This window comes from Muscardinus avellanarius (assembly GCF_963383645.1).
Source record: "Muscardinus avellanarius genome assembly, chromosome: 9".
Lineage (NCBI taxonomy): Eukaryota > Metazoa > Chordata > Mammalia > Rodentia > Gliridae > Muscardinus > Muscardinus avellanarius.
In genome coordinates, this window is record NC_137795.1 from 49,749,854 (window position 1) to 49,764,005 (window position 14,152).

Consider the following 14,152-nt stretch of genomic DNA (forward strand, 5'->3'; position numbering starts at 1 on the left):
AGCCATTTCATATCCGCATGACAGACAATCTTAAGATGGACAGGGGAGAGGACAGAGTAATATGGAGAGTACTAAGTTACAAAGTTAAATAAAATAAGCCCATTGGCCTCTACGCGGATCACGACTCACTCACCAGTGAGCTCTGGGGACTGAATTCTTTTTTTTTGGTGGTGGTACTGGGGTTCCTGGAAACCCTTCTACCTCCGGGCTATGCTCCAAGACCTATTTTTATACTTTTTTTTAAAAAAAATTTGGAAACAGGGTCTCTTAAGTCAGTGCAGCTGGCTTCGAACCTGCGCAATCCTCCTGTCTCCACCTCCCAAGCACGGGGATTACAAGCGTGTGCCACCACGCCCGGCGGGACTGAATTCTTTAATTTCACTAATGAGCCAGTGGTTACAACCAATAATGAACCCACTGAGTCTGGAAATGGGGCACGTATGGCAGGCTGATACACAGACCTGTGTGGCCCCTGGAGTGTGATGTTCATGAGCTCAGAAGCCTCAGGGAGAGTCCATGTACAGAGAAATTCAAGAGGCTGAGTGGCGATTTTAAATTCTTATCAGATGCAACATTTCCTAAATGAGTTCTCTTCAGACCACAAAACTTCAAGCTTTTCAAAAATCAATCTGACTTTGAAGAATCCTCCAGAGGTTAACTGTTAACACGAATGAGGGATTTTTTTTTTCTTTTTTAGATTGGTAATTCTATCTGCCCTGTTGAAGGAGGTAGGGCTTAATATAACCATAAAAATAGTACTTCTGAGGCTGCAGGGAATTGAAAGATAACCTTCATGTCTTGAGAGTCACACTACTCAGACTACGAAGCCACCTAGCTCAATTTCTGAATGAAACTGGTAGTGAGCAACCAAGATATGGGCTGCAACTGAGTGTGAGCTTGTGCAAAAGTGGAAATTTCAGTCAACCTCAGACATTCTGCCAACACACTGACAGCAGCCAGGTAGATTCCGTGACCCTGGCCGGCAGGCTGACCATGCCAACTATCTCTCCACAAGTCTGCGATGGGCACTCACCCTCCTGAGGAATGATGCGAAGGGTGACACTAAGACCTGCATCCTTGATGAGCTTCACAATGTCAGCGTGAGGCATGTTGATAATAGACTGGCCGTTCACTGCTAAGATCCGGTCTCCCACTTTTAATTTTGCACAGCGATCTGCAGGACTACCATCAATGATGCGTCCAATTTTATGGGGCACAGCTAAAAACAAAACAAAACAAAACAAAAAACCAGAAATAGGTATCAGGGACATTAACAACAATGTTCCCCCAAAGAATACAATGCAATGTCAGAATTCCTTCTGTATATGCCTTAAAATATACTCAGTATATTTGCCTTTGGAAATTGCATTCATTTCTATCAAGTGTGGTCATGTGAATGCTACAGAGTTTCTAAATTCAAGTTCTTTGCAATGATAAGCCGATTCCAAATAGGTAGGCCAGAGGTTCTCAAACTTGAGTTGCACCATTATCATCTTGGAATTAAAAGTACAGCTATTTGGGTCTCATTCTAGACCATGTGAATCTGAATGTCTGTGTAAGAGATGGGGACCATAGGATTTTAGAAGCTCCTTGGGAGAATCCAGTACATGTGAATGTTTGCGAAGGAAAGATGTAGAACACTGTGCACAAAGAACTCATTCTCTAGGGAAATAATCCAGTTTCTGAAAAATGTAATAAATGCCAAGAATTTAAATTCTGTCCCTTTCTATTTTACTGAGAGGAGAGGAAAAAAAAAAAAAAGAAAGAAGTATGTACTAATCTGGGTAGCAGCCACCTGGTAATGCAGTTATGGTAACTTCCCACTAATCTAGCAAACTTTAGCTTAAAAGGTGACTTTTTAAAAATCTTATATCTTCTTTCTGATTTACTCTATTATATGGCCCTGAGATGGATTTCATAAAACCTAAGATATACCTACACCTGATGGTAACATACACCTACCATAGATGTTCAATTGTCAGGATATTAAAAACTAAGAAATATTTTAGGACTGATTTAATATACCATATGACTCTTTAAAACAAAGAACATTTCTTCTTATTATTACTCATTTATATGTATCAGAAGAGCCAGATATATGGTGATATAGATTTTCCTAGCCTTTTGGCTTCTATTCAGTGTAAATGGTTAAGTACCAAACAAGATAACTATTTCTGGGGTCAGATATCAATAGCATACAGTGTTCCAGCATGCCTGGAACCTATTCCCTTTTCTTTCTCCTTTCAAGACAGTGAGCCTTAGATAGGAAATATGTATCAATGACTGTCTTTTGCTCACTCTTTGGAATTAGGAACCGATTTAATCTGCAGAAACAGGGAACTATATAATCCATCATTCATACGTTCCAAGGATGTCTACTCCTTGAACCCTCATGTATTGCAGTGAAAGGAAGAATATCAGCTAACAACCAGAGTAAGGAAGGACAATTAGTGACTTAATGAACCAGTGCTTCATTCACTCTCCTACTCTGAGAGGCTATAGATAGCATATGAAAATATTGGTTGAGCCTGTATCCCTGAAGTAAAACTCATCATGTTGGAAGCTCAAACATTTTTATTTACTGGAAGTGCTAATGGTCTTAATTAAGAACAACCTACTTAGAGCAGACTAATGATCACTTTAGAGTGTTAGAACAATATATTTCCCAGGTAGAACAATTGGTGGCTTTAAAAAATTGATGTAGGTATTGTAAGGTGTTGGTTTTTAACCATCATCAGGGTGAACTTTCCCCCATTTCTACTCCCTTCTTCTATGGTATCGTTGAATGGTACACAAATGATTTGGGCTTCCTGCCCATAATGTGAATATTCTCACCCACACTGTGGCCTCTGAAAAGTTACCTAACCCCTGGGTTAATTTTCCAACTATGATATTGGGTTAATAATATCAATGACCTCATAGGGTGAGTCTGACCTCATAGGGTGAGAATTAAATGACTTAACACATATAGGTAGTAATTTGGATAATGCCTGGTACATAAGAATCAATCTGTAAGTATTGACTATGATCTTCCTTGTAACTAACATCTTTTTAACTATTTCTAATATCTCAATTGATATGTGTGTGTTCTTGTATATAGATAGCGACTTGGTTTCTCTCCATGTGGGATAAACCTATGATACTTCTAAGGATGGAGAAAACATTTTGCTCACTGTAGGATTATAGGATCACATGTATGGTACTTATACAAGAGGACAGCTTCATTTATGAATGAGAGCTTAGCTAGATACTGGATCAGGTTGAAAGTCTGCTTTACTCCGACTTCACAGAAAAATGTTGCAGTGTTTTGTAGGAAAGTACTAACCTGTAAAAGTTTACTATTCAAAGGGAAATTAACATAGTATAGGTCTCCTAATTATCTACCTTCATATTTATTGACTTTTAAAAAATTATTTTATTCCTTTTATGAGTACTTATCTGAGTCAAGCAATGTGCTAAGATACATACACAAATATATGTGTATATCTATACCTGTCATCCATCTATCTATTTATCATCTACCTATCTATCATCTATCTATCTATCATCTATCTATCATCTATCATCTATCTATCTATCTATCTATCTATCATCTATCATCTATCATCTATGTCTATCTACACACACAGTTTAGAGTAGAGCAAATAGAGGCATACAGCAGTTAGTAATTTGCCCAAGGTCACATAGGCTAAACAGGGCTTAGAACCCCAGCCACTCAGATTCCAGAAATCACGTCCTTCCCTCTTGGGAAGGGACCACTTTGCCTCTGTTGACTTTCCTGTCTCTGGCCTCTAACTTACCACTTGCTTTGTGAGCTCCCAGTGTTTTTATTTGGAGCTGCAGCTTTCATTTACTCACACCATGGCCTTTTTATCTAGGAATTAATCTAGGTATCAGAAACAGTTCATGAGTGGTTCAGAGCCACGGGAAGATTGGAGCTGGTACTTTGCTTGAAGTGTGTTTTTGATGTGGCTGTCTTTTGATAGGCTAGGTGTGAGCAGGAGAGAAGAGATGGAGAGGAAACCCTGATAGTCTTCAGATCCTGTTTAGTTAGGGCTTATCATCATATCCCCATCTGTGCTTGATGTAACTTCTTAGAAACACGGACATTTGAAATGAAATTCAAAAATATACTTCGGAACATGAATAGCATTTGGATGTTTTGCAGTTTTAACTTATTTACATCTCTGCTCTCTTTCATTACAATGGATCATTTGGCATTTGTGACGGGCCCCGCCCATCAGCCAATAAGTCCGAGAGCTAAGATGGCGCTGAGCGGTAATTCCCCAGAGCACTTAGGTGGTAAACAGCTTTCAGGAAGTGACGACAAGAGCATGAGATACACGGGAACACCGCATGCCATAGGGCAACAGCCAATGGACTGGCTGTTGCCATGAGTTGTGCACGTGAACAGTCTGCTGATTGGCTGTTAGGCTCTATATAAGGGGAAGATTTCTGGGGGGAGGGATTCGACGGGAGAATCTACGGGTGAAGATGGAGAAGATCGACGGGAGAAGATTTACGGGAAGAAGATTTACGGGAACTGTACAAGAACCTGGGGTAATAAAAAACTGCTTGAGGAAGATCGTGTAAGAGTCGTCACTGCGCCCGACAAGTGGTGGCCCGTACGGGGACCTTCGCTTTGATCAGAACCTCGGCAGTCCAGGGCAGCCGGCTGGTAAGTACTCCTTGACTCCGAAAAGGGAGGAGGAGGCTCCGTTTACGGAGGGTTATTTTCCCCGATCAAAGGGGGCTCCATTAAGGAGGGCGGCTGGCTGGTAAGTACTCCTTTGACTCCGAAAAGGGAGGAGGAGGCTCCGTTTACGGAGGGTTATTTTCCCCGATCAAAGGGGGCTCCATTAAGGAGGATATTTTTTAGTGTAAGCAAGTTATTTCCCCGATCAAAGGGGGCTCCATTAAGGAGGATATTTTTTAGTGTAAGCAAGTTATTTCCCTGATCAAAGGGGGCTCCATTAAGGAGGGTTATTTTCCCCGATCAAAGGGGGCTCCATTAAGGAGGATATTTTTAGTGTAAGCAAGTTAGAGAATCGGGCTGGTCCTGATTCGATTTTCTCGAACAAATAGATAGGGTAGCGCCATGGTTTACAGTATCAGGAAATCTTTCTTTAGCAAGCTGGGATAAATTGGGAAGAGACGTAGAACGCGCCGAAGAACAAGGTATTGTTACAGGAGGGACTCGGCCGCTTTTTCGGCTGATTCGTGCCTGTTTGGAAGAAGGGCGCTTTGGAAAATTTGTGCAGGAGGGCCAGGCAGCTTTAGACGGTGTAAAAGAGGAACGTTCAACTTCCTCTAAAGTGGCCAGTGAGGAGGATTCAGAGTCAGAGGGGGAGGATGACTCTGAGGAGGAACTAGAGGCCATTTGTAAACAAGTGAAAGCTTTTGAACTGATTAAAGAGGAAATTTCGCCTCCTCCGTATAACCCTTCTGCGCCCGGAGCAGGAGAAGGTGTTTCTTTTAGTAGTCAGATGTGGAGAGATGCGGGAATTTTTCTAGCAAATCAAGCTTTCCCAGTTTTCCAGCTGCAGGAAGGGGGAAATCGTTATCATGAGCCTTTGAACTTTAAAACAGTTAAGCATCTCGCAGAGTCAGTTTGCACATATGGGTCGTCAGCTGCTTTCAATATAGCAATAATAGAGAGTTTACATCGCTATGCCATGACCCCAGGAGACTGGCAAAATTTAGTTAGGGCCACCTTAAATCCTGGCCAATACTTGGATTGATCCACAATGGGGGCTTCTGACTGCTTTTCCTTTTCCATTGCCTTTGAGTCATTCTGCTCAAGTTTTTCCCCGCTTAATCCTTTTACCTTTTCCTCTAAAATTGGCACAGGAGCAAATTCTACTTTTGCAGGTTATAATTTTACTTATCAGAGCCTGACCATGGCCTTTCATTCTAACCCATTTGATCTGTGGCTTCTTTGTGGGATAAATGGCAGTTGCACGGATTTAGCTCCCCTTGTCATGATTAATGATAACGCGTCTATTGCCGCTAATCTTTCTTGCGAGCTTTCTGCATATCCTACAGATAACTGGTCATCGAAATTTGACAATTTGACAAAACAGTTGCGGTTGGAGATCATCAAAACCAATACTACTCGAGTTGACCCGGTGATGGCCCGCACCTTGATGTCCTGGATCCCACAAGCAGCTCGTCATTTATGTCCTGGATCCAACAAGCAGCTCGTCATTTAAAAGAGTGGGCTGGACTGGGTGCTCTTGGCCTCTGTCTGGTCTTACTGTGTATCTTATGTCTCTATTGTCTTAGAAAACTAATCCGTCAGCGCGCTACAGATAAAGTGCTCATAGCTCAGGCATTTGCAGCCATGGAGTTGGGACAATCCCCTCAAATATGGCTTGCGGCGATGGGAAAGTCTTAATGACAGGATGCCAGCTAGGACTGCACTCGGGACCCCAGGAGGGTGCATCCCGAGGAGGGCATGCTCAACTGCATACGGGTTGCCACTGATTCTTGTCCCGTCCCTGGCAAAAGGTGGTGGGCCTAGAAGCCCCTTCCAAACATACAGGGGTTGAGTCCTCTGTCCTCTCCTGTCTGAAAAAACAAAAAAGGGGGAACTGTGACGGGCCCCGCCCATCAGCCAATAAGTCCGAGAGCTAAGATGGCGCTGAGCGGTAATTCCCCAGAGCACTTAGGTGGTAAACAGCTTTCAGGAAGTGACGACAAGAGCATGAGATACACGGGAACACCGCATGCCATAGGGCAACAGCCAATGGACTGGCTGTTGCCATGAGTTGTGCACGTGAATAGTCTGCTGATTGGCTGTTAGGCTCTATATAAGGGGAAGATTTCTGGGGGGAGGGATTCGACGGGAGAATCTACGGGTGAAGATGGAGAAGATCGACGGGAGAAGATTTACGGGAAGAAGATTTACGGGAACTGTACAAGAACCTGGGGTAATAAAACTGCTTGAGGAAGATCGTGTAAGAGTCGTCACTGCGCCCGACAGGCATTTATGGGGCATAAGACTACAGATCACAGATGTTTCAAAATAGAGACCACACACATACACACCACATACACACACAATTTCTAGGTGCACAGCAATAAAAACAACAATAATAAATCATGATTTGTTAATTTCCAGACATTCTGCCAGACCCTTATTTAAAACCTTACAGCAGCATTGTGAAGTGGCTGTTAAAGAAGAATAGTCACACTTATTTCACTGTTAAGAAAACAAGTTACGCTGGCTGTGGTGGCACACGCTTGTGATCCCAGTGTTCTGGAGGCTGAGATGGGAGGATAGCAGTTCGTGGCTAGCCTCAGCTACCTAGTAAGGACCTCTGCAACCCAGTGAGACCCTGTTTCAAAATAAAGAATAAAAAATAGGGCTGGGGGTGTGGCTCAGAGGTAGAATGCCCCTGGGTTTCATCCCTAATACCAAAAAAGAAAAGAAAAGAAAAGAAAAGAAAAGTTACTTGGGAGGTTGAGACAGGAGGATTACAGGTATAAGACCAGACTTAGCAACTTAGTGAGAATTTCAGCAACCTAGTGAAACTGTTTTAAAACAAAAAATAAAAAGGCCTAGGGGTGTAGTTTGGAGGTAGAATGCACCTGAGTTCAACCCCTAGTTCCTAGTACCCCCCCAAAAAAGGGATAAGTGTCAAAGGTAGTATTCAAACATTTGCTTGTGGCTTTAAAACTTGGGGTTACTCCCTTATTTATGATATATGGGAGGGTAAAAGCCATTTCAGTTATGAAAAGCCAAGGAAAATGACAGGTCAGACTGTTTATAAAAGCATCCTTGACATTTAAAGAGGAAAGTTCTACTGTAAACAGCATTATTTGCTTATGGTGATAACTCTTAGTTCTAAAGCCATTTAAACTTTGAGTAGTTAGCATAAAAACTAAAATAAAAGAATAAAAAACAAAATAAAAGAATGAAAACAAAAATAAATTCTATGGTACCCACCTGGAACGATTTGAGTAGCTTACATAAACTACGAGTGAACGCGCAATTTAAAAATGTCTGTTTAGTAATTGGAAGGACCCGGCATGGTTTTATTACAACTGTTTTTTATTGGCATTCACTTGACTAAAAACAGTCCTCAGAACTCTTGGCAGCTGAAGGGAGACTCACATTTTCTTTACCATCATTTCCCTACATATGTAAGGACACTTGCTGCTGATGTACAAAAAATCCTTGACAAGGGGTGTGCCTAGTGAGGGAGGGTTCTCTTCGGAAATAAGATGCAATTCCATTTGCTCAGTGAAAATCTCTGCAGAGCTTATGACCTGAGTGCTTTCTGTGCAATGCTAATGGAATTACAGACCAGGGAAGAGGCCCTGACCTTGGTTTCTATTATTGGGATGAATGGTACTCATTAATTCTCTGAGAATTGATGACTAAGGTAACTGCCTGAGCACAGTCCATTTAGATGGCAGCCCTTGTGGACAGCATCTGTCAGGCAGCCACATAAATCAAGACTTCAGATCAGTCTTCTTGACATAGTGTGCTTAGGATACACAGATATCTGGGAAAAGTTGCAGTATGTCATTTGGCTTTGGACAAACTGACATTTGGGAAAGAGACAATATGTCACTCATTAGAAATTTTAATTGAAAATCACAAATAAGAGAAAAGGAAATCCAGCTGTTCTATTTCATGATTTGTTTCTAGATAAAACATTCTGCTTGCATTGTGATATGTTTTATGTTTTCCTATAGATGACCTGGCATGGCCAACATGCTTCCCTTGTTTAGTAGGAAAATTCAGAGCTAATAAGTTGGTCTGGCTATTCTATAAAGCGAGGGTTTTATTTATTTATTTATTTATTTTGTATTGAGGATTGAACCCAGGGGCATTTTCTACTTCTGAGCTACACCTTAGCCTTTTTTGTTTTGAAATAGAGTCTTTCTAAGTTGTTGAGGCTGGCCTTCAACCTGTGATCATCCTGCCTCATCCTCCCAAGTACTGAGATTACCATGCTTGGCTAGTCTCTAAAGTGAGTTCTAAAGGCCTGGATTCTTGGGGTCTGTGACTTCATGATTATGGGAAACAATAATCCTTTCTTTTTGTTGTTGGATTGCCCCCTGGAACCTATCTATTACCTGCAGGTTCCCTCAGCCCTTGGTCAAAGTGGGCTGATTCAGCAAGTGAATTCTTGGTGAGTTCTACCCTCAGTCAGTCCTGAGGAAGAAGACAGGATGGTTACCTGGAGGACCTTTCTTGCTTTCATGATGGATTCTACTTGAAATTTTGAGGAAGGGGTTATTAGATCCCTTTCCTATTCTCTTTTTCAGTATTTCCTTGTTGCTTATGTGTATTAATTTTTAGGGAGGGAGGGAGGGAGGGAGGGAGGGAGGGAGAGAGAGAGAGAGAGAGAGAGAGAGAGAGAGAGAGAGAGAGGCTGTGATTCATGTTCACATTTAATTATCTCCTTGTTAACAGACCCACAAAGTGGCCTTATATATGGAGGAAAGCATTTGACAGTGAAAGTGGATTTGGCATCTATCATGTCAAACTTACAAGAGAGAAGTTTGTGAGATGAGCATGACAAAAATAAATGCTTCAAAGGCAATCAATAGCATAAACTCTCATTAGCTCCCATTCCATTAATTTGTGAAGGTTAAACAACATGTCATTAGCTTAAAGAGGCAAGGGAAGTTCACTTGGATTTCGAATCTGTGCCTTGATATGAAAATAAATATATATTTTTAATTGGTTGATTGTGGCTGTCTTTCTTTCAACAACCTGTGAAAGTTTTAGAGTTATGAGTTGGGGAGGAGCATCAATCAATCCATATCAATCAACACACATCTGTATAGCTTCTTCTCAGCAACAGGTACTACACTAGTCCCAGTGGGGAAGATAATAACAATACAACATATGATATTTCTCCTCAGAAGTCTCAGAGATTGACTGGGGGGAACAGACATAAACGTGTAAAACTATTTAAAACAAAACACTTATGGCAAATCCTTGATACAGGGAAGACGTGACAATGGTAGAGAGGAAGGGTGAATTGTGGGTCCCAGCGTGGACTTAAAGTGTTAAGGAAGATAAAGGTTATTCTGGGGAGGAGAGAACATAAATGTCCCTACGTAAGTGTGTGTGTGTGTGTGTGTGTGTGTGTGTGTGTGTGTGCGCATCAAATCCAGGAAAGGAGAAGCAAAAAGAGATGCTTTGTAGGCTTGGGTCCTCCACACTTCTATGTCTGAGATCCCTGATCTAAGGCTTTAGCCCAGTACTTGTAGATGGAGACTGAACATATGGAATAGTGGGAGATTGTCCCAAAGTGTTCCTATCTCTTCAGTACATGGCAAAGACTCCCTATTTTTTTTTTTTTTTTTGCCATAAGAAACCTGAGCTTTATATCAAGTTTGCTTATTTTCCATCTTTTCTCCTTCCTAGAAGTCCTGACTTAGTATCTTTTTTTTTGGTACTGGGGATTGAACTCAGGGGTATTCTACTTCGAAGCTACACCCTAGCCCTACTTTTTTGTTGTTGTTGTTTGTAAACAGGGTCCTGCTAAGTTGCTGAGAGCCTTACTAAGTTGTTAAGGCTGGCTTTGAACCTATGAGCCTCCTGTCTCAGCCTCCCAAGTACTGGAATTACAGGTGTGTGCCATCACACCTGACTCAACTTAGTATATTCTGTTGGGGCAAATCTATTCAGCTAGGTGTTGTCCTTTCTTGGAATATGACACAGTTACTTTGAATTTTTTTCTTGGTTGTCAAGGGGAAAAGATGTGGAAAAAACATGTATTTTGTACTTTAAAATTCTGTATGATAAAATGAAGAAAAAGCAGGCTGCAGGACTTGTTTTCTTCCAGTAGTTTGTGAAATGTAGCTTTCCAAAAATGCAAACATCTTCCCTGAATTTCATAGCCAACTGATTTGCAAAATCCTAAATTGAACAGCTGGTGTTTTAGGGACTGCATATTCAAAAAGTGCACTTTCCCCCCTCAGCACCCATGAGTCATTCTCTTGTGGGTGAACAGTTTAGTTACCCTGCATTTGGCAATAAGCAGATGGTCAGACGGGAGAATGGGAAGAGGGCCCATCACTGGCAATTTGGGAATCCAACTGAACCCATGTTTCTAAGGGCAAAAAGGATAATATATAAAACATTAACTATATGAACAGAAAGAAATACTCCTTAGTCATCTATTACATTTTATGCTTTTATTGTGTATCAGTGAAAAAAATCCCATGGCAAAGTACTAAAAATGAATTGGTAACTGAAGAAAATCTTCTTGCATGGGGAATTATAATTAGCTGTGACTTGAATGTTATATCTTGAACATAAGGCTGGGTTAAAATAGTTCTGTTGTTTGGAAAGATTTGATGGGTCTGTAGACATACAGTTGACTTCATGGGTGTGCGACCTGTGTAGGCACACAGCTCTTCACTCAAAAGGGCCTGATGCTTGGCTGAATTGTCTGTTGCTACCATCTTGACATTCTTAGTAATTTCCGAACAAGAACCCCATGTTTTCATTTTGCACTGGGCTCCACAAATTATGTAATTTATCCTATGATGATATGTCCGTAATGTGTTTTTCTGTTGTATCACTGCACTGTTTTTAGTCTCTGAAGTAGAATATATGTAAATGAGAATATGCTATGAGTACCAAGAAAAATCACCAGAGAAGAAGGTGGTAGGGAAGGAACAAAAACAATCCTTTATTCTGACTGCATTTCTCCTTCCTGGGTATATATCTAGAAAAGATAGTAGAAGTAGTTTCTTTTATGTATATTCTTATGTAAATACCCTTGAGTCTAGGGTATGGTGCAGGGTAGAGCATGGGCTTAGTGTAGACAAGGACCCAGGTGCCATCCTAGCACTGAAAAAAACCAAAAAGAGTAATTCCTTGATTCCTCATATACTGATTCAAGGGGCCTAAAATTACCTTGCCTTTCCTATTTTACTTTGAAAATTATTCTTCGGTAATAAGTCACTCATCATTGGGTCATTTACAAAGCAACTTCTCCTCAGTAACACATGTGTTCTAGTGATAATGATTTCTTCCCTCATTCTAGACATTATGAGTGCCAGGAACCAGGATAGTTTTGATTTTTAAATGCATAGTTATATGAGGTATGGGTAGCCAAAGAGACTGGAAAAACAGTTCCCTTTATACATACTTCAACAGATACTTCTCATTTCTGTTCCTATCATCTTGCCAAATTTGGGAACCTGATGAATCCTTTTTGATTTGTTTTGGTCTAATAGTGGCAACAAAAAATTTAGTTCCACTGAATCAAATATCAGCCATATTCTAATATTTTTATTTGCATTCCCCAAAGATTTAGAAAAATATACATATTTCATCACTCAATAAATCCAGAAATTCAGGACTTTCCAATCAGGGACAAAAGATGAAATTCTGTGTTGTTCAATTTGAGTAATTTTTGTCAGTAAAATGGTACAGCTTTTAGGCAGCCTTGCTAACATAACAGCAAATCGACACAGTAATAGTGAAAAAAGAGAATTTTTTATATTTAAATAAAATAGTTCCTTTCCTACAAAGCAAGAAAACAATTTGTTTTACTTTTCTGAAAAACACATTTGCAGGTTGGAGGTACAGTACTGTTAAGGTTTTATTTATTTATTTTGGGGGTACTGGGGTTCCTGGAAGCCTTTCTACCTTAGGACTACACTCCCAGACCTATTTTATATTTTTATTTGGAAACAGGGTCTCTTAAACCAGCACGGCTGGCTTCAAACCTGCCCGATCCTCCTGTCTCTGCCTCCCAAGAGCGGGGATTACAAGCGTGCGCCACCACGCCTGGCTACTGTTAAGGTTTAAAAGCATCATCCAAAGTTTGTGCTGAAAACTTAACCCCAAATCCTATGTTAGTGGTATTTGGAGATGGAGCCTCTGGGAGGTAGTCAGGATTAGTCTCGAGGTAGTCTCGAGGGTGGGGATGCAGGATGGCTTCAGCAGCTTTACAAGAAGAGGAAGAGAGACCCAAGCTGGCATATTTGCTCTGTCTCTCAATATCATGCTCTCTGCTCTCACAAGATGCTAACCAGATGCTAGCACCATAGTCTTGGCCTTCCCAGACTCCAGAACCATGAGCTACATAAACCTCTATTCCTTATAAATTACCTGGTCTCAGATATTTGGTTCTAGCAAGAGAAAATAATCTAAAAAGGTATCATACATCAACCCCACACGTTTAAATTTACTTCTCAAAGGGCTAGGCGTTAACTTTTATTTTGATGGACTTAGTTCATGCATAAGGAGTTCCTTTTATTCAGAATTTGTTACAGAAGGCTTAGGAAATTATTAGAAAATACTAACTTATTCTATGAGAGAATCATAAAAATTTAAAATTTATGTTATGTAAAAGGGACAAAGCATAGAGGGTAATAGCACTTTATTCTAGTAATTGAAAATCTCTTGGAATAAAATTAATTTAATTGAAGTAATATATGTATAAATTAAAAGAAAATTAAATGTAACCAAATGTTATGATGAAGAAACTTAGTCTCTCTGTCCCTCACCCCATTCTTTAATTCTATTGTCCAAAGGCAAACTTTTAAATCTTTCAGCTGTTTATTGTTTACATTTCTATATAATATCCTTTTTTGTGATAGTAGGAATTGAACCCAGGGGCATTCTACCTCTGAGCTATACTATACTCCTAGCTCTGTCTTTTATTCTTTATTTTTAAATTTTTAATGTTTTTGTGAACCCAGCATACACATATAAATGGAGAGAAAGAGAAAGAGAGAGAGACTAACTGTAGCTATCATATACAAGACTATTTTTCTTGTCATCATTCCCTAAAAAATACAATATTATAATTATTTACTTAACATTTTGTTGTAATAGATATTATGAGTAATCTAGAGGTGATTTAAAGTATACAGGAATATATATATATATATATATATATATATATATATATATATATGTTATAGGTACATATAAGTAACAGGATCATCTGTGGCTTTTGATGTTTGTATGGGTTTCTAAAATTAATACCCTATGGATACTTAGAAATTACTGTACAGAGTTTGAGCCTGTTAAGAATATTTTGTTCCTTGTAGATATGTAATATACTTATCCCCCCCCCCACCCTTTTTTTGAAATGGAGCTTTGCCTTTAGTCCGTAGAACATGCTATAGACAATATTTCTAAGTAATCTGTGATGCTGGG

General features: G+C 40.1%; 1 protein-coding gene across 4 annotated transcripts in view; it reads right to left on the minus strand.

Moving 5' to 3' along the window:
* Positions 1 to 14,152, minus strand: part of MAGI2 (membrane associated guanylate kinase, WW and PDZ domain containing 2) — a gene marked incomplete at both ends in the record, with an annotated part of 1,509,512 nt that overhangs the window by 142,354 nt on the left and 1,353,006 nt on the right. For all 4 annotated transcript variants that reach the window (XM_080701938.1, XM_080701937.1, XM_080701939.1 and 1 more), the window contains one exon: positions 1,034 to 1,219. In XM_080701938.1, coding sequence (XP_080558064.1) covers positions 1,034 to 1,219 — 186 coding nt within the window. The remainder of the gene's footprint in view (positions 1 to 1,033; positions 1,220 to 14,152) is intronic.